Source organism: Monodon monoceros, unplaced genomic scaffold (genome assembly GCF_005190385.1).
Source record: "Monodon monoceros isolate NGI ecotype Baffin Bay Population unplaced genomic scaffold, NGI_Narwhal_1 Super_Scaffold_4, whole genome shotgun sequence".
Lineage (NCBI taxonomy): Eukaryota > Metazoa > Chordata > Mammalia > Artiodactyla > Monodontidae > Monodon > Monodon monoceros.
The window spans coordinates 38,565,518-38,590,599 of NW_021703781.1; the positions used below are offsets into that span (position 1 = coordinate 38,565,518).

Below are 25,082 nucleotides of genomic sequence, written 5' to 3' on the forward strand. Positions count from 1 at the left end.
ATGTTTTTATTTGGGGGGGTAGTTCCTGAATTTGAAATTGGTGGGTGCTATGATTAAGTTTAACTTTTTCAGAAACTGCCAAAGTGTTTTTCCAAAGTTCCTGCACCATTTTACATTTCTACCAGTGATATATAGGAGTTCCAGTTTCTCCACATCCTCACCCAAAACCCAAACCTTGTTACTGTCTCTTTCTCTCTTTTTCTTTTTTTAACTATAAGCCATCCTAGTGGATGTGAAGTGGTATCTCATTGTGGTTTTTATTTGCATTTCCCTAATGGCTCATGGTATTGAGCCTCGTTTCATGTGCTGTTGACCATGTGTATATCTTCTTTGGAGAAATGTCTATTCCAATCCTTTGCCCATTTTTAATTTGGGTTTTTTCTGTGGATTGTTTTTCCACTTTCTTTATAATGGCTTTGGAGTATAAAAGTTTAAATTTTTGAAGTCTAATTTTTTTTTTGTCTTTTGTTACTTGTGCTTTTGGTGTCATAGTTAAGAAACCATTGCCTAAACTAAAGTCATGAAGATTTACTCCTATTTTTCTTCTATAGTTTTAACTCTTACATTGAGATGTGTGTACATTTTAAGTTAGTTTTTTGGGTGTGGTTTGAGGAAGGAGTCAAACTTCTTCTTTTGCATATGGATATTCAGTTGTCCTAGCACCATTTATTGAAAAGACCATTCTTTCCCCCACTGGATGCTCTTGACACCCTTGTTGAAAATAAACTGACCATAAATGTAAGAGTTTATTTCTGGACTCTTAGTTCTCTTTTGTTGATCCATATTGTCTATCTTTATGCCAGAACCACACTGTCTTTTTTTCCCCAGCTTTATTGAGGTATAATTGACATAAAGATATTTAAAGTAAACATTGTGGTGATTTGATATGCATACACATCGTGAAAGGATTCACTCATCTAGTTAATTAACATATCCACCACCTCACATATTTATCTTTTATTTGTGTGTGTGAGAACATTTAAGTTCTAAGTTCTACCCTCTTAGCAAATTTCAGTTATGCAATACAGTGTTATCAGTTTAGTCACCATGTTTTACATTAGACCCTCAGACTTTATTCATCTTACAACTGAGTGATGAATACCAACCTCTTCCTGTTTCCCCCACCTCCTCCCAGACCTTAGTAACCACTTTCTACTCTCTCTTTCTATAAGTTTGGTTTGTTTTTTTGGATTCCATGTATAAGTGATGCTGTGCAGTATTTGCCTTTCTCTATCTGGCTTATTTCACTTAGCGTAATGCCCTTAAGGTCCATCTATGTTGTTGCAAATGGCAGGATTGCCTTCTTTTTCATGACTGAATAATATTACATTGTTTATTTACAGGCGTACCTTGGAGGTATTGTGGGTTCAGCTCCAGACCACTGCAATAAAGCAGATATCACAATAAAACAAGTCACAAGAATTTTTTGGTTTCCCAATGCATATAAAAGTTATGTTTACACTATACTGTAATCTTTTAAGTATGCAATAGCATTATGTCTAAACAAACAATGGACATACCTTAATTTAAAAATACTTTATTGCTAAAAAAGTGCCAAAACAATTATAATGGTAACATCAAAATTCACTGATCACATAACATAACAATATAATAATAATGAAAAAGTTTGAAATATTGCGAGAATTACCAGATGTGACACAGAGACATGAACTGAGCAAATGCTGTTGGAAAAATGGTGCTGATAGACTTGTTCAATGGAGGCTTGCCATAAACCTTCAATTTGTGAAAAACACAGTATCTGTGAAGTGCAGTAAAACGAGGTATGAGTGTACACACCACGTCTTTATCCATTCATTCATTGATGTGCACTTAGGTTGTTTCCATATCTTGGCTATTGTGAATAATGCTGCAATGAACAGGGAGTGCATATAGCACCACGATATCCTATTTCCTTTTTCTTGGGTGTATACCCAGAAGTAGAATTGCTGGATCATAATGGTAGTTCTATTTTTAAGTTTTTGAGGAGCTTTCATACTGTTTTCCATAGTGGCTGCACCAGTTTACATTCCTACCAATAGTACTCAGGTGTTGCCTTTTCTCTATATTCTCACCAACACTTGTTATTTGTTGTCTTTTTGATGATAACCATTCTAACAGGTGTGAAGTGTATCTTGTGATTTTGATTTGCATTTCCCTGATGATTAGTGATGTTGAGCACCTTCTGATGTTCCTGTTGGCTATTTGAATGTTGTCTTTGGCAAAATATCTATCCAGTTCCTCTGTCCATTTTTGAATCAAAAAATTGTCCCATCAAATTGTCTGACTTCTTTATATATTTGGAATATTAACGCCTTATCAGATGTGTGATTTGCAGATATTTTCTCAGAACCACACTGTCTTTTTTTTTTTTTTTTTTTTTAATTGGCTGTGCCGTGCAGCTTGCGGGATCTTAGTTCCCTGACCAGGTGTTGAACCCAGGCCCACGGCAGTGAAAGCACTTAGTCCTAACCACTGGACCGCCGAGGAACTCCCAAGAACTACACTGTCTTGATTAGTGTAGCTTTGGAGTAAGTTTTGAAACCAGGAATTGTTAGACTTCCAACTTCGTTCTTCTTTTCCAAGATTGTTTTGGCTGTTCTGGGTCCCTTCAACTTCCATGCGAATTTTAGAATCAACTCGTCATTTCTGCAAAGAAGTGTTGGCTGGGATTTTGGTATAAGGAATAGTTTTGGATCTGTAGATCAATTTGGGTTCCCCTATTTTTGTTTTCATGGCTTCCTTTATATAGTAGTTAGCAGTTTATAATTACATATTGTTTACTTATCTGAGAAAGGATATGATTGAAGTGTGAAATAATAAATGAGAATGTGAATATAAATTTAATTATGTTATTCTAGAATGTTAAAATTGGGAGACATACCTTGAATTTAGTAGGAGTTATGTTAGGATTTTTTTCAAATAGTTATTTCTTTAGTAGGTGGTAAATTCATTAAACTTTTTAATCACAGTGGGTTTGTAGACTAATAATAAAGATAGACTTGAATAATTTTAGAATGAATGTTCCAAATTTAAAAAATTCTCCTTCAAGACAGTCCTGCCTTTAAATTAAAAAAAAAAAAACCAAACCAAAAACAACCCTTAATATAACTGAATAGACTGAAATTTATCAAATATATCAGTTTTAACATACTTTTCTGTTATGTTTAACCAGTAGTAGGAAGAGGTTTGGTGGGTAGAAGAACATGCCAATTTAGGAATTCCTTATTTTTAAATGACTGTCAGCAATTATACTGTTATTTCCTTGATCCCAAGATGGTGTAGATGATAAGACTCACTTTGATTTAATAAGATTTATTAAGATATGTGTAACAAAAGAGATAGAAACTGAATAGGAACTATAAGAACAAGGGAGTCACAAAAAGAGGAGTATAGAGTGCCTTTGGAAAAGGTGGTATTTTGAACTGGCAACGGGGAAAATAATAGGTAGAAAACCAAGAAGCAGAGCATATTGTGAAATAGGAGTTTATGTAAGGTGACTAGAGCATACTATATGTAGGAAGGTGGGGTGTATTTTAGCTTAGAGTATCAAACTTGAGAGAAGTTAATATATCAGCAGCTTGCTTTGGGACTTCCTGGCTTTTTGACATAGCATCCTTTTGGGTTAACTATTTGAATGGTTGTTTAATTTTCCAGTTTTGTATTGACTCGGAAAACACATGCTATATAACTGTAGGGGTTTATTATATTTATTAACCACAGGTAATTGAAATACAGTTTGTAGAAAGTTACCTGAAATTTCTTTAAAACTTGTGATTCAAGGGCTTCCCTGGTGGCGCAGTGGTTGCGAGTCCACCTGCCGATGCAGGGGACAGGGGTTCGTGCCCCGGTCCGGGAAGATCCCACATGCCGTGGAGCGGCTGGGCCCGTGAGCCATGGCCGCTGAGCCTGCGCGCCCAGAGCCTGTGCTCCGCAATGGGAGAGGCCACAACAGGGAGAGGCCTGCGTACTGCAAAAAAAAAACAAAAACAAAAATAAAACTTGTGATTCAAGATTTTAGATGATTTAATTTTGGATGTTCCAGTATATTTTTGGCGATAACTTAAATTTTTGACAAAGAAATATTTGCACTTGAGAAGTCACGTTTCTTAATCACTGATTCCTAATTACTGGGTGAAAAGATTCTTCTCTTTTGATCTTTAGTTATCACATTGTCTAAAAATCGGACTCTTTTTTTGTATACCTTTTTTTCCTCTGTAATAGTGGATAACAGTGACCCTTCAAATTTCTTTTTTCCATTAGTAGGATTTGAGTTAATAGGAAATGTGTTTTGCTAAAGATATTTGAATTGGTTTGCTTCTGACATGAGTTCCTGTAAAATAAGCAACTCATATGATCCAGGAAGTGCTGGAGCTTTTTTTTGCTTGTTATTCTGTCCTACTCATGTCTTCCAGCTTACCATTCCGTTAAAAATATTTTCAAGGTGGTACTGTAACTTTTTCTTTTTTTTTTTGTGGTACGCGGGCCTCTCACTGTTGTGGCCTCTCCCGTTGCGGAGCACAGGCTCCGGATGCACAGGCTCAGCGGCCGTGGCTCACGGGACCAGCCGCTCCGCGGCAGGTGGGATCTTCCCAGACCTGGGCACGAACCCACGTCCCCTGCATCGGCAGGCAGACTCTAAACCACTGCGCCACCAGGGAAGCCCTGTAACTTTTGATTTACAGATATCTTTGTGATTGACCAAGACTGGACTGGTAGAGACTGAAGAAATTCTCAGACCTCTTTATATTCTAGCTTTAACTAGTAAAGTAGAAGTAAATAGAGATGCCTGAAATTAATACAGCATTGTAAATCAACTATACTTCAATAAAAAAATAAATGAATAAATAAAAATAAGTAAATAGAGGAAGAGAGAATATCAATAAAGGAGTCCCACTGAAACTAATTAGCTTTAGTCTATTTGTGAAATTTAGATTTTTCATATGTGAAATCTAACTTAGCTCAGAAAATACATCCCTGAATAGTAGAATGGTGACAATTTTGAGAATCCTCTTTTTTGGTACATTTCCTAGGTTTTAGTTTACATGACCGGGTATTTGAAAATTCTTCTCACTTGTTTTTTGTGTCTATTTAATATATTTCCTCAGATTATTAATTTCTCAATTTCATCCTTTTTTATTGCAACATAAATGATATATAACATTGTCTTTGTTTGAGTTGTACAACATATTGATTTGTTACATTTGTATATAGCCATATGATTGCCACATAGCATTAGTTAATACCTGTCACTTTGAAAATCCTCTTTTACACATATTTCTGTGCATAGAGAACATGAGTATATTTTTTTAAACACATTTTGGTTATGATTAACTGTTCTTATAAAAATAGTTTTTCTTGTAGTCAAATGTAATTTTGGTATTTATGAAATGCTGTTTTCTATTCATAGTAACACTTTGTTCAAGATAAATTATCTTTCTTTAATAGGCTGTAAGTGGGTGTAACACGGTTCTAATTTAACTTTTTTTTAATCCAAAATGTGTTTATTGGGATGGTTTCCCATTCATCTTGATTCCAGGGGCTTTTAGTGCTGCTTCCATCTGAAAGAGCACCCTTCTGTAAGCCTTGCTTTTCCTCCTGTAGGCTGGCAGAGGATGGTAGAGCAGCCAACACACAAAACTACTGTTTGTGCATGGCTAAAGACGGTGGTGATTTTATAGCATCCTGGGCATTTCACATCCATGAAATAGGAATTGGGGCTCTGCATCAGGCGCTTCTTCTTGTGTTTCCTCTTCTCCTCTTCTGGAGAGGGATGAAGAAGATCCTTTGCGAGAGGCATGTTCTCGTGGGGAGGTCGTCACCGTCGGAAAGTGAATAAAGTGAAGCAGACTGAAAGTTATAAAATATCAGTTTCTAAAGCAGTGTATTCTTTTTCTTCTTTTTTAAAATATTTATTTATTTATTTGGCTTTGCCGGGTCTTAGTTGTGGCACACATGGGATCTTTAGTTGTGGCATGTGGGATCTAATTCCCTGACCAGGGATCAAGTTCGGGTCCCCTGCATGGGAGTACGTGGACCAGCGGGGAAGTCCCTAAAGCAATGTATTCTTAATGCTTCTTAAAAATATTTAATTAGGGCTTCCCTGGTGGCGCAGTGGTTGTGAGTCCGCCTGCTGATGCAGGGGACACGGGTTCATGCCCCGGTCTGGGAGGATCCCACATGCCGCGGAGCGGCTGGGCCCGTGAGCCATGGCCACTGAGGCTGCGCATCCGGAGCCTGTGCTCTGCAACGGGAGAGGCCACAACAGTGAGAGGCCCACGTACCTCAAAAAAAACAAAAACAAAACAAAAACAAACAAAAAAATATTTAATTAAAATTTGATGAGCTACATTGTTATATGGCTCAAACTCCAAAAAGTATAGAAATATATACAGTGAGAAGTCACTTTGCACACAGGATACTATATTATAGTGATTTTTTTCTCCAGTGTATCCTTCCAGAAGTATTTTAAACATATACAAGTAAATGCTGCATATATGTATTCCTTTATTGCAAAACCTACCTACTTTGAACACTGTTCTGTATCTTGCCTTTTTTTTTTTGTTTAACATATCATGAAGATTTTTCCATAGTGGCACAGTATTATAGTTTAACCATTTTACTCTGATGGATCCTTTGACTTGTTTCCAGTCTTTTGCTCTTACAAGTAATGTTACAAATGACTAACCGGAGATCTACCTCATTCCACCAGTGTGCTAGGGTATTTATGGGATAAGCTCCTAGAGGGGAATTGCTGAGCTTGTATGCGTTTATAATTGTGGTAGATATTGGCAGTCTGCCTGATATCTAGAGCAGTGGTTTTGAACCAGGGGCAGTTTTATTCCCCAGGGAGTCATTTGGCAGTGTCTGGAGGCATTTTTGGTTGCCACAATTTTGGGGTAGGCTGTGTTCCTGGTATGTTTGAGAGCTGTTTGATTTCAGTGAACTCTTCAGATATGTTGTTCATTTTCCCATAAGAGTAAACATGCCCTTTGTTCATCATATAAATTTCAAATACCTTTTCTCTGTTTGTCTTTCAATTTCTGAATGGCAAAAACACTATGAACATTTTAAAAAACATATTGTATGTGGTAGAAATTTTTGAGTTTTAGTTGGAAATGCCTTCCCTAGTTATCAGTTATTCAAGGATTCTTCTTTCTTGGGGTGGGGAGGCATTTTATTTTGCTCATTTTGATCTTTGATGTATTTGGAATTTATCCTGGTATAAGTTATAAATACAACCTGTTTTTTCCAGATCACTAGTTAATCATACTAACACCATTTAATAATAATCCATCTTTTTCTACTGGTTTAAAATACCATTATCACATACAAGCTTCTCATGTTTTTGATTTTAAAGTACGTTTTAATGGAATTACTATCGCAAAGAGATATCTGCACTCCTGTGTTCATTGCAGCAATATTCACGATAGCCAAGATATCGGAACAACCTAAGTGTTTGTCTAAAGATAAATGGATAAAGAAGATGTGCCTCTTTAAACAATGGAATATCATTCAGCCATGAGAAAGAAGGAAATATGAATGAAACCAGAGGGCATTGTGCTAAAGGCAATAAGCCAGCCAAAGAAAGACAGATACTGTGTGGTAGCACTTATACGTGGAGTCAAAAAAAGAAACCCAAAAGACAAAGCTGATCTCATAGAAACAGAATAGAATGGGGGTTTCCAGGGATTTAGGGAAGGGGGAAATGGGGAGATGTAGGTCAGAGGGTACAAACTTTCAGTTATAAGATGAATAAGTTCTGAGGAACTAATGTATAGCATGGTAACTATAGTTAATAATACGATATTGTATACTCGAAACTGGCTGAGAGTAGGTTTTAAGCATTCTCACTGCATACATACACTAAAAATGAGTTAACTGTATGAGGTGATGCATGTGTTTATTTTCTTGATCTTAGTAATCATTCCACAATGTATATGTATATCAAATAATCACATTGTATACTTTAAGTATATACAATTATACTTGTAATTTATTCCTCAATAAAGTTGGAAAAAGTATAAATAAAATATGTTTTAATATCTAGTAGGATGGCAAGGTTAGTCCCTCCTTACTGATCTTATTTGGATTTTCCTTAGCAATTCTTGATTTTCTATATGAACTTTAAAATTAGCTTATATGATTAAAATAATTGTTGGTGTTTTATTATAATCTGATTTTACTTCTAGATTAATTATATCTTTTATGATGTTGAATCTTCCTTTCTGAGAACATGGGTATGTGTTTATGTGTATATTTTAGGGGTGTTTTAAAGACGTCTTTATATAGATCTTAGGCTTTTTTAGTTTATTCCTATGTTTTATTTCTTTTTTATTTGATTTGTAAGTAGGGTCTTCCATTACATTTTCTAGCCAGTTGTTTGTATATATGAAAGCTTATTTTCTGTTTACTAATTTGTACTGTCACCATTTCAAGTTTTTATTGTTTTTGTTAGTTTTTAAATTGATTTTCCAATATACAACCATTATCTACAAAGAGTAATATTTTTGTTGCCGCCTTTTCAAATTATTATGCCTCTTATTTCTTTCTCTTATCTATTTGCATTTGCTAGAAACTCCAGAACAATATTAGGTAATAATGATGATAAAACACATTGTGGTAAAGTACTTTTTGTGGAAGTTTCTTGTATTTTAGGACAGATGCTTCCTTATTTCTACTTTAAACTTGAGGCTAACTTTTGGTGGATTGAGATGGATAATTCTTTTCATATTGGAAGTACTCATCTGTCTTTTTAAAGAGTTTTCATTGATAGTGTATGTAAATTTGCTAAATTCCTTTTCAGCATGATAAGACAATATGATTTTTTTTTTTCATCTTAACGCCATTAGAATGAATTATATGAGTAGATCTTCCCATCTTTAACCATCCTTGCATTGCTGGGATTCCGTCCACTGCTCCTCACTCCCAGCCCTGGGTCAAGGAGTATTAGTATTTAATATTCAGTGCTTTTTTCTGACAGGTTTATCATGTTCATTCTGATAGCTATGAGACACAAAACCAGCACTATGGAAGAAGCTTAACAAAAGAAACTCTAAAGGATGGTAAGGATTGAAAAACCATACTTTACTGCTTTTATTACTGCACAGTTATCAAAATAATTCTAAAGTGATTTCAGTTTTCATTCTCCTTTGGTATAATGATTCAGTTCACAATAAAGTCTTAACATATATGCTTCTAAAATATTTATGGCCAAGATATTATAAAAGCAGTGATAGCACAGATTTCCAGAAATAATATTCTTTTAAAGTTTATTATTAGCTCTATCCAAGATGGGGCAGAACTTAAGAGTGATGTAAATAGTTTGAAGAATTTTTATGTATACAAAATAATCATCTATAGTGTGCCCTTAACAATTAGTATTTGCCTTAGTATACTTAACCAATAGCAAGCTAATATTCAGATTGGCTGTTGTTTTTGGCCATGCTGTACAGATTGTGGGATCTTATTTCCCTGACCAGGAATCAAACCCATGTCCCCTGCAGTGGAAGCATGGAGCCCTAACCACTGGATTGCCAGGGAAATCCCCAGACTGGCTCTTTATTAAAATATTTCTCAGGCTAATATGACTATTTTTTAGCAGTTTCTGTCCCGAAGTAGGGGAACAGCAAAATTTAATTACATGTATCCATAAATTCCCCAATATGATAAAATATGCATAAATAATTTTATAAGGGGCCTAATCTGATAGGTTAAAACATGTAAACGTCTCAATTTTGAATAACGTACTCAACTTGGAGTAGTACTAGTCCCCAAAGTGAGCTCAACTTTTGTGAAAAGACTGATTTAATAAATATTTTCGAGAACATAAATTAAGTACAGTTATGGTTTGGTATTTTGGTAACGGGCTGTTGACATCATTAAAAATGGTTATGATTTGACTCAAGGTTCTAGATTAGTTCTTGAATGTGATTCTAACAAATATGTAATCTTACTGTAAAATTCCTCATAGCAAATGAAGCAAATCTTGGAATCCTGTTCCTTAAGAGAATGTGTAGAGAGAGCACTAAACTAGCAGTCTACCTGTAGTAAATTTTTTGTCTAAATAAGGTATTTCATGTTACATATGTGTCATTTATATGTTTTCTAGCAAGAACATCTTCACCAGAAATTAAGTTGAGCTCCAAGACTTTGTGTTTGACTAGAATTCTTATTTGTTCACTTAATTGCAGGGGCTGATGGGAGAAAATTAAAGAATTGTATCTAAGATGAGATTACTTCCCAAGTGATAGTTATTTCATAATTTCAATATAATGCTAGTATTTTCCTTTTTATAGGAGTCTCCCGTTTTTTTCATAATGGATTCTGCTTAAGAAAAGATGCTATTGCTGCCAGTATTCAGAAGATTGAGAATATTCTGCAGTGGTTTAAAAGCCAGAAGCAGCTTAACTTTTATGCAAGTTCATTACTGTTTGTTTATGAAGGTTCATCTCAGCCAACTACTGCAAAATTGAATGACAGAACTTTAGCAGAAAAGTTTTTGTCCAAAGGACAGCTCTCAGACACAGATGTACTAGAGTACAATAATAACTTTCATGTGTTAAGTTCCACAGCGAATGGAAAAATAGAGGCTTCAGTGGGCAAAAGCTTGTCCAAAATGTATGCTCGCCACAGAAAAATGTATTCAAAAAAGCATCACAGTCAGACTTCGTTGAAAGTTGAAAATATAGAGCAAGACAATGGGTGGAAAAGCATGTCACAGGAACATTTAAATGGAAACGTACTTTCCCAACTGGAAAAAGTCTTCTACCATCTTCCCACTGGTTGTCAAGAGATTGCGGAAGTAGAAGTGCGAATGATAGACTTTGCTCATGTGTTCCCTAGCAACACAGTAGATGAGGGATATGTTTATGGGCTAAAGCATTTAATTACTGTACTGCAGAGTATTTTAGACAATTGAATCCTTTGCTGCAATCTTTTAAAGGGGTGGGGCAATCATAATGAAGAGCAGCAGTTAATAACTCTGCACTTGTAATGCTGTGTAAAAAATTTGTATTGTGAGTCTACATTTTATTTGTCTTTATACTTTTGGTAGAAGGGTTAACTTTTTTATAATCTTACTCAGGAAAACTAATTATTTGTTCTTTAGAAAACTATAAACAATAAAGAAACTTAGGAATGTTAAGCAGGGAATGTGGTGGTACGTGGCTTAAACATCTATTTGGCTTAAGCAAAATGCAAACCATTATTCAGTCATTACGAGTTTAGTTAGCTTTCTGTAGCCAATTCATTGTGAAATCTCTGTCCACCCATCCTTGACAATGAGCCATATCTAAACTCATTACATTATTAGAACACTTTCAAAAATCTAGAAAGCACAGGTTGATATCCTTAGTATTGCTATGTATGAAGTTATTAAAACTGGAGAAAATTCTACAGAAATAAGTACTGTTTCGGTTTTATATTAAAAGTTCAGACCAGCATATCAAAAGGTGCTTCTTAGAAGTAAAATGGTTTAGAATCATTGTATTCCAAAAGCAGATTTTCACTTTAATTTCCATTTATATACATATTTCAAAATACTTCTTGAAAAAGATCATTGAAATGGACAACAACAACAACAAAAATCTTGACATTAAGCGCACTAAGAATTAGTCTTGCCAAGGTTAGGGAAGAGAGAAGTTATTTGCAAGGAACAAAATGTTTTTCTTTTAAAATCTTTATGGGAAAATTGGAATTTTACTACATTGTGACAAGTATTATAAACCATATAATACCTTTTACTGCAGCTTCAAAAAGGTGGATGATTGAAGCTCTTCTTATTTCTCCTTTAAATAACTTTTGAGAGTTTTTTTCTTTTACAATTCATGTATTTATGTGTCCCCATTTAGTTAAGCAGTGGTATGAATATATGTTGCTAAAAAGTGTTTCTCAGAATTCTAATAAGCAGTGAAGGACAACATCCAGTATTGTGAGTGTTATCAAAAATACTGTGTCTATATTAGTACGTCATACAGAGTTTGGTACATGTCTAAATTCATGCTTCTGTTTCATTCTTACTTAAAACAGTTGTATATCATATTCAAGAGAGAAATTATAATTTAACTTCATGGAAGGGGGGGCAGTACTATTTTTCTTGGAAAAATTAGATTTGTAAGTATTATCTCTGTTTCACATCCACCCCTTTTAAAAAATAACTAGTTATTTGTTATTGGAAACATTCAGAACTTTGAAATTAAATTTGCAAATATGTTAAATGTTTATGTTTTCATTACTTGCACTTTGATTCACTAATAAAACATCTAAGTAGTTAACAGTTTTGCCATATTCCTGGAAATTGTTTTAGACTTGTGAACTGTTAGACTGTTTTCCCCCCAAAATTGCAAATTAAACTTTTAAATTCAAGGGCCTTTTTTTAGTGTGAAGGAAAGTATCACAATTTTATGTTTATCTCACCTTCCCAACCCTCTCTGAGTGTACTTTTGCAAGTACCTGAGCACAAAAAAAAGTAACAAATGCCCTATGGATTCTGTGCTTAGTAAATTTATTAGGCCTGAATACCTTTAAAATTCATATGCATTTGTTATAGCAAAATTTGATTATTTAAAACTTTTTATTTAGAGTCAGTGTAGGTATTTTCCATAAGGACTTCATATTTTTCTCTGCTGCCTAAATGGGGATGAAGTTCAAGTTCATAGTTAATAGAAATTTTTTAGTTTTACTTTTTTTGTCCCACAGTGTAGACTTTTGTTGTTGTTGTTATTTGGATAGTGGTTCAATAAATCTTAAGCTCATATAATTTAAACACTATTTTGAATCTTAACAAAACAAGAGACTTTTTTTTTTTGTATGGGGTGGTATCAACCTATATGTACAATGAATTTAATAAATTTAATTATTATCAGATTTTTTGTGCATTTTAGTTCAATAAAGTGTGAATCAGTTCCACATTTTCTTTATCCATATTTGGAAATTTAGTTTTGTATAATCAGTGTCTTACCTTTTTGATACAATAGATAATGTTTTGTTTTAATAAAACAAGAAACACTTTTATCTTTTGTTCTTCAGGGAAGGGATTCACATTTAATTCTGTTTGTTTACATTTTTTTTCACTGTTATACAATGCCCATTTTATGTTACTTTATAAGTAAGCTTACATGTAACAACAAGTATCTATTTGTGTTATCTACATGTGACTATTTTACTGTCTAGTCCAGTCATTTAACATTATGCTAAAATTTACCACTGTGGGAATGAATGATCACTATTCACCAAGCATATTTAAACATTTAAATGTTCAAGAAATAATAATAAGGATATAGTTTGGGTTAATAGGATTCCGTAGTTTTTTCCCCCTAGGAAATATAAATGATTTTAGCGTATTTCTTATGGAATGCACTCATGAAAAGGACTTTAAGAAATTGTGGATAGTGAATAATACATTTCTCTAATAAAAATTTAAATTGTACAATAGTTTTATAATAAAGTATTTACATTAATTGATATTTTAATATGGATGAAGTTACATAGATTCAAATAAATTAAAATTGATAATAAATGCTAAATATTTTATCTGAATAGTTTTTCAAGAAACAGTTGTGAAAATGTGTGTATTAAATGACTGTAACATGGAGCATGTGGTATTTTCAGCTCAGTATTCGTTATTTGTTTTATGTGTCTGGAAATTGTACTTACTATGCCTCTTTACACTACAATTTGCTGTTGTGGGACTTTAGATTGTGTTCAACTGAATAAGATCTTTTTTTATGATTTTAATTGAGTATAATTTACTATTTTATGATTTCCAAGATGATGTTCTTCATATCTCTATACCGTATACACATCAAATTAATAATGTAACTTGAGAAGATAGAATTAATTTTCAGAGATATCGCAGTTGCCATTTTCTTGTTTCATGCAACTGGAAACATATTTGTTTCTAGGACTTGGAATATTAAAGATGATGTAGGATGAAAGAAAATGGTAGAACAATGAAAGAATTTTATTTGTGAAATTACAGAAATTTTGTCCACTATTTTAAAGCATTGTCATCAGTTTAGTACCATTTGCTCTTAGTAGTTTGGCATTTGATACTTTAAAACTTGATTTGCTTTAAAAATTGTTTACAATGCTTTGTAATAATCTTCCTTATCCAGTGCCTTTAACCTTGATTTGATATATTTGTAGCCTTGGTTATCCTTCCATTATATCCTGTAATGTCTTCATAGCCTAGACTTCAATTAAAAAAAAGTCAATTTGGTCATGTAAAGAGGTTGCAATTGTCTATTAATGCTTTAGGAAAACAAGTCATGTTGTGTATGGAGGCCAGGCATCTTAGTTCATTCAGAAATATAAATGTGACATTTTTAACCCCTGAATATATAATTGCGATGCAAAGCCCTTACATTTCCAGCATTCTCTCTAGATGGGGGTGGGTTGGGGGCTAAATTAAAATAGAGATATGGAGAAATGCTTATTTAAAGATAATAAAGTTAACTAGCATTCAACTTTGTGTAAAGATAAGGTAATAATTGAGTTGAGGTGAAGCAACTAACAATATGTTAAAGAGGTTAAAAATAATACTTTGCAGCATTGTAACCTCTATTTGACATTTGAGTTCAGGTAATAATTATAGATAGCATTAGAAGGCCTTAATTTTTCACTTTTGCTGGTAAAGGTACGTTTACTTAGACTGTTCATGTAGAATAGTGTTTTAACATAACATTACTGTGAAAAACATTCCATTACATATTCACAAGCAAATTACTGCACATTTAAAAAATTGTACTTTACAATTTACTGCAAATATTTTAGGGCTCAATCTTCAAATCATTTGTATTTTAAATTTGGCAATGAATATGAAATTACTTTTTTGACTTATAGAATGATTGTATTGTTACTTAAAATGCTCGTTAATATTTTAAGAAGGTTGGAGTCTCCATGTTTCTGGAGTTAATATTTAAATTCTTATTACTTATTTTGATAGTGTTTAGTAAGAGGAAATAGTACTCATGCGATTAAACAAATTAGAATATACTGTAAAGAGTATTTTTAATTGTTAAATTTGTCATCACTGAGGTTAAATTTTGGCCTGGTATTCACTTACAATATATATTAACACGTTTAATTATGAAGTGAAATAGTCTTGAGTATGATGTATGATGCACCTGCATATAAATGGATATGGTGTGCACAAAGACACTTTACTGTGGGAATTGAACTGGAAGATATATGAAAGCATGTGAAATTGCACCTAAAATTGTGTGTTATTAGTGACTATGCTAAATTTATTGTACTTGATGAATGAATGTATTTAGTCAAAGTTACTTTGGTTTAAATGTCTAAACAATGTCTTTTTTAAAAATGTGTTTGTAATTTGTACTATTGATGGGGGGGTTCTTGGACTGCAGGGGTTGTTGTCAATGTGTGATTTGTGTTTTTATTTTATAGAATCATCTAATGTGATATACCGATTTTTATATAAGTGATATTTAGATAATTCTAATTACTGTATATTTGACAGCCTATTAAAATGTTTTGCATTGGAGCTTTTTTCATTAATTGTAGTATGCTAACAAAGTCACAGTAGTTTGAAAATAACTTGTTCATTCAACAAATATTTGAGTACATGTTATATACCAAAAACTATAGGGATCATTAGAGATTCAAAGATGATTAAGGCGGGATGTTAATGGAAAGAAGCATATGCATTGGAAATGAAAAAAGTATGTAAACTATTTTGTTTGAATATTTATTTTTTCTATCATAGTCTAAAATCTTTGGAATCAATCTAGTAGGAGAAGTAGACTATAGGAGAAACAAGTTGACTTGGCTGTGAAAATATATACTGTAATTTAAAAACACCAGGAATAGATAAGATATTTTTGTTTGTATTTTACATGAATCAGTTACTTAATTAGTGACCAAGTTTTTTTTTTTTCCCATTCATTAATTAAAAAGAAAGAGCACAGTCTAATACCTACCTATGCCTTATCAGGCAGTGTATTTGGCCTTTGGAGATTTTAAAAAGTTGAATAAGGGATCTAGTACTTGTCCTCAAGATATGTGCTGTCTGGTAGAAGAAAACCATGTAAATGTGGGAAAAATGTTATTGGGGCTATGTTGTATACTTACCAATATCCAGCAGGGGTGGAGAGGGGAATCAGTTTTGAATAGCATGTAAGGGGGTGAACAATTCACAGACTCACAGCAGTTGTGAGTCAGAGCTCTCAGAGGTGGTATGGCGTTACTCTTTTACGCTGCTGCTGTGAACTTTGGGGAGGAGCAGTTCTGTGTGAAGTACACTCCCTCAGTATCCACAGGGGATTAGTTCCAGGGGCCCCCACCTATACCAAAATCCATGGGTGCTCAAGTCCCTCATATAAAATAGTACAGTCAGCAGTCCATATCCATGGGTTTCAAATCTGCAGATACAGAGGGCCTACTGTATATTTATCTAAAAACTGTATATAAGTGGACTCACCCAGTTGAAACCCTTGTTGTTCAAGGGTCAACTATAGTTTCTTCCTTTTTAAGACAGGCTGCCTAAGGAAGAAAAAAAAAAAAAAGACTGGCTGCCTAACTGCTGAAAATAACAGGGGATCCCGTTGCCATAGTCTCCAAGTTAGGGCTAAGTATAGGTACTAAATAAAACCTGAAATGAAATAATAAGTGAAAATAATAGTATAATTAAGAGTGAAAGTAATCACTTGGGGGTCTTGTTAAAAATGCAGATTCTGATTCTGCAGGCTTGTGAGGGGTCTATGATGCTCGTGGTTCATGGACCACACTTTGAATAGCAAGGTTTTCTAAAAGATTTTTTTGGGGGTGGAGTGTGTAGTGGAACTTGGATTACTTTGATCCAAGGAACAGAGCTGTTTGAAAGCCAGGAGAGTGCTGAGAAAGAAGTGGGTTTACAATGTGCGAAAATACAGCCAGCAACGGTTCAAGGTAATATGGCCATTCTCGATTGGAAGAAAAGTTCATTAGCTATGTGAGACAGACCATTAAACCTTCCTTTGGTAACAGGTGTTAAGAATTCTGTAATAATAGACTTGTCATTTTCTATTACTTGTATGTGAATGTTGACTGCTTTGCCAACTGAAGGAAACATTTCTGCATATGCTTGTTAATTATGTTGTACTTGCCATCTAACAACATTCTAGAGATGCTTTAGGCATAAATGACATGATTGGTTTAGATACTCTGAAATATTTTTAAGTCAGATCTGTGTGTTTCTAAGAGAAGTTAGTTTAAATTGTTATTAAGTTAATATAATTTGACAAACTACTTTGGGATGGGCACAAAAAAGGTGATGAATGTGGAAGCACCATGTGGACACATGTTAGTCTATGGAAGAATAAAGAGTATCACATACATTTTGAAGAATATAAACTTAAGTTAAATGTATAGGCTTAATTTACAGCTTATAATTCAAATATCCTTGTTTTTTTAAACTTGTAAAGAAACCATAATATCTTAACTTTTAGTTTTCATCAGTCTTAACTTCCATTTTTCACTCCCTAGTATGGTTGACCCTAATCCATCTAGGTTATGCTTGAGGCAGAGAGGACAGTCTAAGTTATGGTAACCTGACCACTCTGTCAGCAATTATTTCTGCATAACACCTCAAAATGTAAGTGGCTTAAACAATCAACCATTCTTTATTATTTGTATGGATTTGCGAGTCAGTTGAGTTTTTCTGGGGATCTTGGCTGGACTTAGGTTTCTATCGATAAAATCAGCTGGCAGGTCACCTGAGTGGAGGCTAGTGAGGATGGGTTGTGAGCTAGTCTAGTCAGGCTAGCTTAGGTATTTTCTCTTAATGGTAGTAGGGGTCCAAGAGAAGATGCTGAAACATGCTAACAGGTTTCAAGCTTGTTTGAGTCAAGGTTGCTACTATTGCCAAATCCTGAGTCAGTGTGGGAGGATACTACAGAAGGACGTGATGCTGGGAGGCCACAATGCAATCAATAGCATACTCCAATCTCAGGCCAGCTCACACAGGGCACCAGGAGACTGAGTCTTAACATATCATGGTCCATGGTTTCATCAGGAAGCAATATTGAATCAAGTTAGACAATGGATATTTAATTCTGGTGATGAAATCAGGCAGAAGGGCAAGGAGCAGATGCAAATTTTAAAATCTCTTTTCTTGTTCCTTTTTTTTTGATTTCATTGAAGCTTCCACCCATGACCTCCCCTAGGTAGAACCCACTGGGCAGTTTCACAGTGTTGCCATCCTCAATTTATATATATATTTTTTAAATTTGAATTTTATTTTATTTATTTTTATACATCGGGTTCTTATTAGTTATCTATTTTATACATATTAGTGTATGTATGTCAATCCCAATCTCCCAATTCACCCCCCCCCACTGCTTTCTCCCCTTGGTATCCACACGTTTGTTCTCTACATCTGTGTCTCCACTTCTGCCATGCAAACTAGTTCATCTGTACCATTTTTCTAGATTTCACATATATGCATTAATATACGATATTTGTTTTTCTCTTTCTAACTTCACTCTCTAGGTATGACAGTCTCTAGGTCCATCCACGTCTCTACAAATGACCCAATTTCGTTCCTTTTTATGGCTGAGTAATATTCCATTGTATATGTGTACCACATCTTCTTTATCCATTCATCTGTCGATGGGCATTTAGGTTGCTTCCATGACCTGGCTATTGTAAATAGTGCTGCAATGAACATGGGGGTGCATGTGTCTTTTTGAATTATGGTTTTCTCAGGGTATATGCCCAGTAGTGGGATTGCTGGGTCATAGGGTAATTCTATTTTTAGTTTTTTAAGGAACTTCCATACTGTTCTCCATAGTGGCTGTATCAATTTACATTTCCACCAACAGTGCAAGAGGGTTCCCTTTTCTCCACACCCTCTCCAGCATTTGTTGTTTGTAGATTTTCTGATGACATCCTCAATTTATATTACTATGTTGTTATAATTTGGGGAGTGGTTTGGTATCCTCAGCAATCTTGTCTTATTCATGAGTTTCCTTGGTAATAGCTTGAATGTCAGTTGATTTTCTTCCAATTGTGTGCAAACTCTTCTGTTTCTATGCAAAAATAATGCAAAAAAGTACTTTCTATTACATATTATAGACACCAGTTCACCAGTTGATATTAAAACTATTTTTTAAAATTGAACTAGTAGTTTTGGTTCAGTTTTTAGGTACAGAGGCTGTTTAATTCTAAAATAGTATTTGAACTTGAATGTGCTGTTTTATTGTCTGTTTAGCTGGACTTTAGTTTCCCTAAGTCAGAATTTCACATCAATTCATTAATTGTCATTTTCTCCCTACTGTTTTTTTTTCCTGTTATTATGTAATATAACAGCAAGGGTGAAAATTCTTAGAATGAATGTCTGTTTACTTCCCTATTTCCCTTTCCTGTGCATTTCCTATTCATTTTCCCTGGAGGAGATACCATATGGTTCTTACCCTTTAAATTTGTTCTGAATATATTTCTTGGAGAAAATAAAATTAATGCCTTTTTGAAAGAATGACACATTAGTGTCATTCTTAACATATCTAAAGCAGTCAGTGGGTTTATCCCTAATTTCTAGTTTCTAGGTCTATGATAATTCTATATAACCTTAAGTGGGATGATTAATCAGACTTGTGCTCAGTAACTACGCAAATATATGCTATGTAGCTTTTCCTAGCTGTTTAATTTTTATTTTTTATAGCTTTTGTAGAGACCTTGCTTTTACAAAGGGTTCAAGTATCTCACTCTTTGAAATATGATTTTTATATTACACCATAAATAGGAGATAACATATCAGAAGCTTCCACACAACAAATCTACAAATAACTTCAAGTATCACAATGTTCTTAAACTATTTATAGTAATTCTTCCAAAAGGCTTTGTAAAGTTTCTTTCATTTACAGAAGAAGATATTGAAGGTACATGGCAACTGTTTTTGTTCCCCCACATCTAAATAAGTTTAGGCCAGGAGGTACTACGTGTTCTGTAGTCATTTCCAGAATCATTGTTATTTCTGCCTCTTTCCTTGAACAAAACAGAAAAAATATCTATAATCAAATCAAATGCTGAAAATATCATCCAAATTCAAAATGTGGGTTTATGGGCTCTTACTCTTTTTTTTAAATTGAAATATGATTGACATACAACATTATATTAGTTTTAGGTGTATAGCATAATGATTTGTATACGCATATATTTTGAAGTGATCATCACAATAAGTTTAGTTAGTATCCCTCACCACACATAATTACACAATTATTTTCTGTGTATGACGAGAACTTTTTATGATCTACTCTCAGGCAATACTTATTTCAAATATCCAATGCATATAGTATTATCAACTATAGTTGCCATGCTGTACATTACGTCCCCATGAATGACTTATTTTATGACTGGAAGTTTGTACTTTTTGACCCCCTTCAGCCATTTTGCGCCCCTGACCCACCACCTCTGACAATCACCAATCTGTTCTCTGTGTCTATGAGGTCTCTTTTTTTTTTTTTTTTAATTCCACATATAAGTAAGATCAGGTGGTATTTGTTTTCTCTGTCTGACTTATTTCACTCAGCGTAATGCCTTCAAGGTCCATTCTGGGCAACATGCAGACACTCTGCATGTTGAAGATGTTGAAAGCCAGAACTAAATATTGGATCATTTCTATTTGAGACTACTACATAACACAGGAAAAGAGTTTAAATATATACTTAATTACATTGGTTCAGATTATAGAAATGAATTAAAAATTTTAACTTGTAGCTAAGCAGAGAGCTTTCTTATGAATATACAAAGTATATGAATGCTCTCAAGATATTCCATGTATAGAAATGTTTATTTTCGCTTTTTTTCCTTTTTACCATTTTATTGAGGTATAATTCAAGCCGTTTTAGTAAATTTGTGATTTAAATTTGTGAGCCATCACTACAATCCAGTTTTAGAACTTTTTAATCGCCCCTCAGATTTCCCTCAAGCTCATTGGACTCTTTTCACTGTTCTTAATGAGACAGAGGAAACACACACACACACCATCTTAAAGGGAAAAGAAAAAAATCACCAAGTACCACCTAGTGGTGTGTAAGTAGATAGCAAGTTGTTATTCGAGTTCTTGAAATCCTCAGATTCACGTTTCCTTGTTTTCTTCTATGGGATCACTAAATCAGCTAAAAATATTTATGGTTTATAATTTAAAGTCATCTTAAAAATTTCTACGATTATCTAAAACCCTTACTAGATAAATTTTTTAAAGTTTAATTTAAAAAATTAATGACATTTCTTTCTTCAAATGAGAGTTTAATTGGAGCCTCAATATGTTTAGCTGATAAATGCTTAACAAGTTTGATTGAAGCAGGGATGGGGGGCCACTTGTTCCCCCACTTGCTGAAATTAACTTTATAAAGAAAAGACTGGAGAAATACACAAAAAATAGAAAGAATGGTTACCTTTGGGTATTGGAAAATGAATGAATTTTTCCTTTTGGTTTTATTTTTCTCTTGAGTATGTATTTATAATTGAAAAACTTTATTTTTAAAGGTGAACATCGAATTTCAAAATATTGCAAAAATGTTCAGCAAAATCCATGAAAGATAGTAATTTTCCATGACTATCCCCCATCTGGATTCTTCCCTCTTGGTGGCAGTAAGTACATCACTCATAGCATAAGATTGAAGGCAGTGGCTAACTGAAGGGGCTCCTGCCCCAGCCTCACAGTCTGACTCTGTCGCTGGGGATTCCACCTGTTACCTGACTTCATTGGTGCTCGATGTCCCAAGGTTAATTAAATGCTGATCTACAGTGTAACATTCATATGGTGAAATGCACGTAATTCTGATAGCATTCCTAGAAAACAGTGCTTTAGTCCAGAAAAATTATTCAGAGAAACAATTTCAATTAGAGACATCAAATTGAATAATAATAATGAATACCTAATATAGATTCCAGTTCTGACTCTGATTCTTACTATCTGTGTGGCCTTGGGCAAGCCACTTGACCTCCGTTTGTTGAATTTATTTCTCATCTATAAGCTGGAGATAATAACCTACCTTATAGGGTTCTTAAGGTATTAGGTGAAATAATACGTGTATACCATATATTAAGAACACAATAAATGTTAGATATTGTTACTATTATTTTACTATTAGTATTATTTTCTTAGAGTGGTGTGTGAGAGATCTGGCTTAACCTGTGACTGTAGAGGAAATCTGATCACAGCAGTCCCCATAGGTGTAGATAGAAAACTGAAAGTATGGCAAGGTAGGATTCAGGTGCTGTCCTTGGTTCTGAAACCACCATCACTCAGCACGGCACGATTGTTGTGAAACCTTAGGATACTGGTGATTCCTAAGTGAAGGGAAATGTACACATACACACACATGGAGAGAGAGAGGGAGAGGATGAGGGAGAGCAGAGCATAGCTCCCGAGAATTTACCAGGATGTTTGGTGGGAAAAAGTGCTTTATGTTTTCAAATTACATTGCTTGCTATCATCAAGACAGAAACAAACAAATCCCTTGCTTTTGGCAGAGAGCTTTGGGCGTGTATCTGGGGGAAGTTTATATATTTCTTCCCTCATTGCTGTATTTCCTTATCACAGTAGCTAATCACCTTGAGATTAGTATCTAATCACTAAGCTGCAAGTTCCCCGAGGGCAGGGACTGGGTCTTGTGCACCCTTGTGAGGACAAAGAATAATGCCTGTTTCTTAGTCAGCTCAAGCTGCTTTAACAAAATATGGTAAACCAACTGGCTTAAACAAAAAGAATTTATTTCTCACAGCTCTGGAGGCTAGAACTGTGAGATCATGGTGTCAGCATGGTTGGCCTTCCTGCTGTGTCCTGATATGGTAGACAAAGAGAGAGAGGGACAGAGAGAGATTTCTTATAATGGCACAAATCCCATCCCACCTACCCTTATGACCTCATCTAACCCTAATTACCTCCCAAAGGCCCCATCTCCAAACACCATCATATTGAGGATTAGAGCTTCAAAATATGAATTTTGGGGACAAAAACATTCAGTCCATAACAGCCCGGAAAGTGGGAAGCACACAGTGCCTGTCATACTGAAGGCCCTCAAGAAATTGTAGTTATATATAAAAGGGAAGCTGCAACCTGGGCCTTAGTGTTTTGGTTTCACTGTATAATTCTTTTCCATGTTACAGATCACATAAGATGAACTGGGTAGTAGCACATACAATTTTGTCATTGTCTTTCCTTAGCCACATGCACCTGCTTAGCATAGAAGATGTTCAGATTGACTGTGCTGGGAGAGGCGGCGGGGGGGGGGGCTGGAGATGTGAAACACATCAGGATGGAGCCTTAGTGCCGGAAAAGGCCCTAGCTACACTCAGCGGAACATTGTTGGTTGGAGCCTATATGGACTGCATTCTAAAGGTAGTTTAATGTAGCCTGCAGTCATAGCTAAGACTTACATAGCAGTTATTATGTGCCAGCTCTTCTAAGCACTTACATATGTTGACTCATTTTAATTATCACAAAAACCCTAAGGTATTAAAAGTATTATTATTGCAATTTGACAGATGAGGAAACTGAGGCAAAAATATGTAAAGGACCTTGACTAAGGTCACACAGTGAGTGCCACAGGGGAGGTTTGAATTCAGGCAGTCTAGCACTAGTGCCTGTGCTCATAACCACCATGATATAGTATCTTCCCTGAAATTTAAGCAACATACTAAAATTACACCTTTTCCTCTTGGGTTCAGTCCCTCGGCATATACTCATCTTCTTACTGTTAATATTCAAAGACTGTGAGGAGTGGTGGGAGGAAAGACTGGGGACGGGCATTGAGAAGTGACTTCCTTTGGCAAAGGGATTCACTCATGTAAAGGAATTACAGTGTCTTTAAGAAGGTGGGGGCCAGCCTCATCAGGCAGGGGCAGAGAGGCTGGTTCAATTATCTGAGAAGGTTCATTTGGGGGTGGGATGTTGGAGGCTTAGAGTAGTCCAAATCTTCTAAAACCTGCCATATATGCTTAGTCAGATTCTTGGTATCCCACTCCTTTATGACCAATGCTATAACTGCCACGTAAGAAATTATGAAACTGTCAACTCAGCAACCTGAAGGAGTTTGGTTCCCAGCTATCTTCTCAGCCTTGGTTCTAAGTAATAACAGTCTCTAGTTGATCCTGGTCCAAAGAATTTAAGGATTTGAACTTCTCTTTGTTTAAACTGTCTGGTTTTGTTAGAAGCATCCACCCCACAATTTTGGATTCCTCATGGTCTTCATACTATTCTATGGCCAGAGAGCAGTTCAGTTCCTCTAAACCTCCCTCAAAAGTCAATTCATTCCAGGTGATACCAAGAATTAGTTTAATTAGGTGATTCACCACAGCATGCTATGAGTTGCTAAAGTTTCATTTCTAAGCATTAACATGGTTTTCACTGCCTTCAGGCCAAATAACTAATGCCAGATTTTCCCATTTCCCTGAGGGTCTATTGCCTGCAACTAGCTCCTGATGTAATATATTAGGAAACTAACCCATCTGGATTAGTTTCCTAAGGCTGCTGGAACTGGGTGGCTTAAAAAAACAGATATTTACTCTTTCACAGTTCTGGAGGCTAGAAGTCTGAAATCAAGGTGTTTGGCAGGGCCATGCTCCTACTAAAGGCTCATGGAATCCTTCCTTGCCCTTTTCCAGGTTCTGGTAGTTGCTGGGCCACAGCATTCTTTGGCTTGTAGCTGTGTGACTCCAATCTCTGCCCCTTTCTTCACATGGCTTTTCCTGCCTATGTATGTCTGTGTCTCTGTGTCTCCAAATTTCCCTCTCCTTATAAGGACAGGAGTCATTGGATTTAGGGCCCACCATAATCCATATGACCTCATTTTAACTTGATTACTTCTGCAAAGAACCTATTTCCAAGTAAGGTCACATATACAGGTACTAGGAGTTAGGACTTGAAACTCTGTCTCTGTCTCTCTGTCTCTCTGGGTCTCTCAGCTGTTTAATGGTTTAACGTTTACTTTTAAATCAAATTATACATTCACAGTGTATGAAAAAACCTACAGTTTTTTCCACCTGTGTAGGGAAAAACTCAGTTCTTCCCTACTGTGTCTCTTTTTTCCTGTGTTTCTTTCCTCTGTGTCTGCACTTCACGTCTAGTCACCAAAGGT

General features: G+C 34.9%; 2 protein-coding genes across 3 annotated transcripts in view; one reads left to right on the forward strand and one right to left on the reverse strand.

Moving 5' to 3' along the window:
* Window positions 1-12,761, forward strand: part of IPMK (inositol polyphosphate multikinase) — a 39,213-nt gene extending 26,452 nt beyond the window's left edge. The window contains exons 5-6 of one of the 2 annotated variants that reach the window (XM_029245474.1): window positions 8,981-9,062; window positions 10,296-12,249. In XM_029245474.1, the coding sequence (XP_029101307.1) occupies window positions 8,981-9,062; window positions 10,296-10,918 (705 nt within the window). In that variant the 3' untranslated portion in view covers window positions 10,919-12,249. Of the gene's footprint in view, window positions 1-8,980; window positions 9,063-10,295 lie in introns of both variants that reach the window. The other variant, XM_029245473.1, reaches the window with a different exon arrangement.
* On the reverse strand, window positions 5,492-6,094 carry LOC114908819 (40S ribosomal protein S27-like). The gene has a single exon (XM_029245476.1). The coding sequence runs from the start codon at window positions 5,795-5,797 to the stop codon at window positions 5,543-5,545; it is 255 nt and encodes an 84-aa protein (XP_029101309.1). The 5' UTR covers window positions 5,798-6,094; the 3' UTR covers window positions 5,492-5,542.
* Window positions 12,762-25,082: the final 12,321 nt, after the last annotated feature.

Excerpts from the sequence above, each read along its gene's own strand:
- LOC114908819 (XM_029245476.1), bottom strand. The coding sequence starts at position 5,797 with ATGCCTCTCGCAAAGGATCTTCTTCATCCCTCTCCAGAAGAGGAGAAG.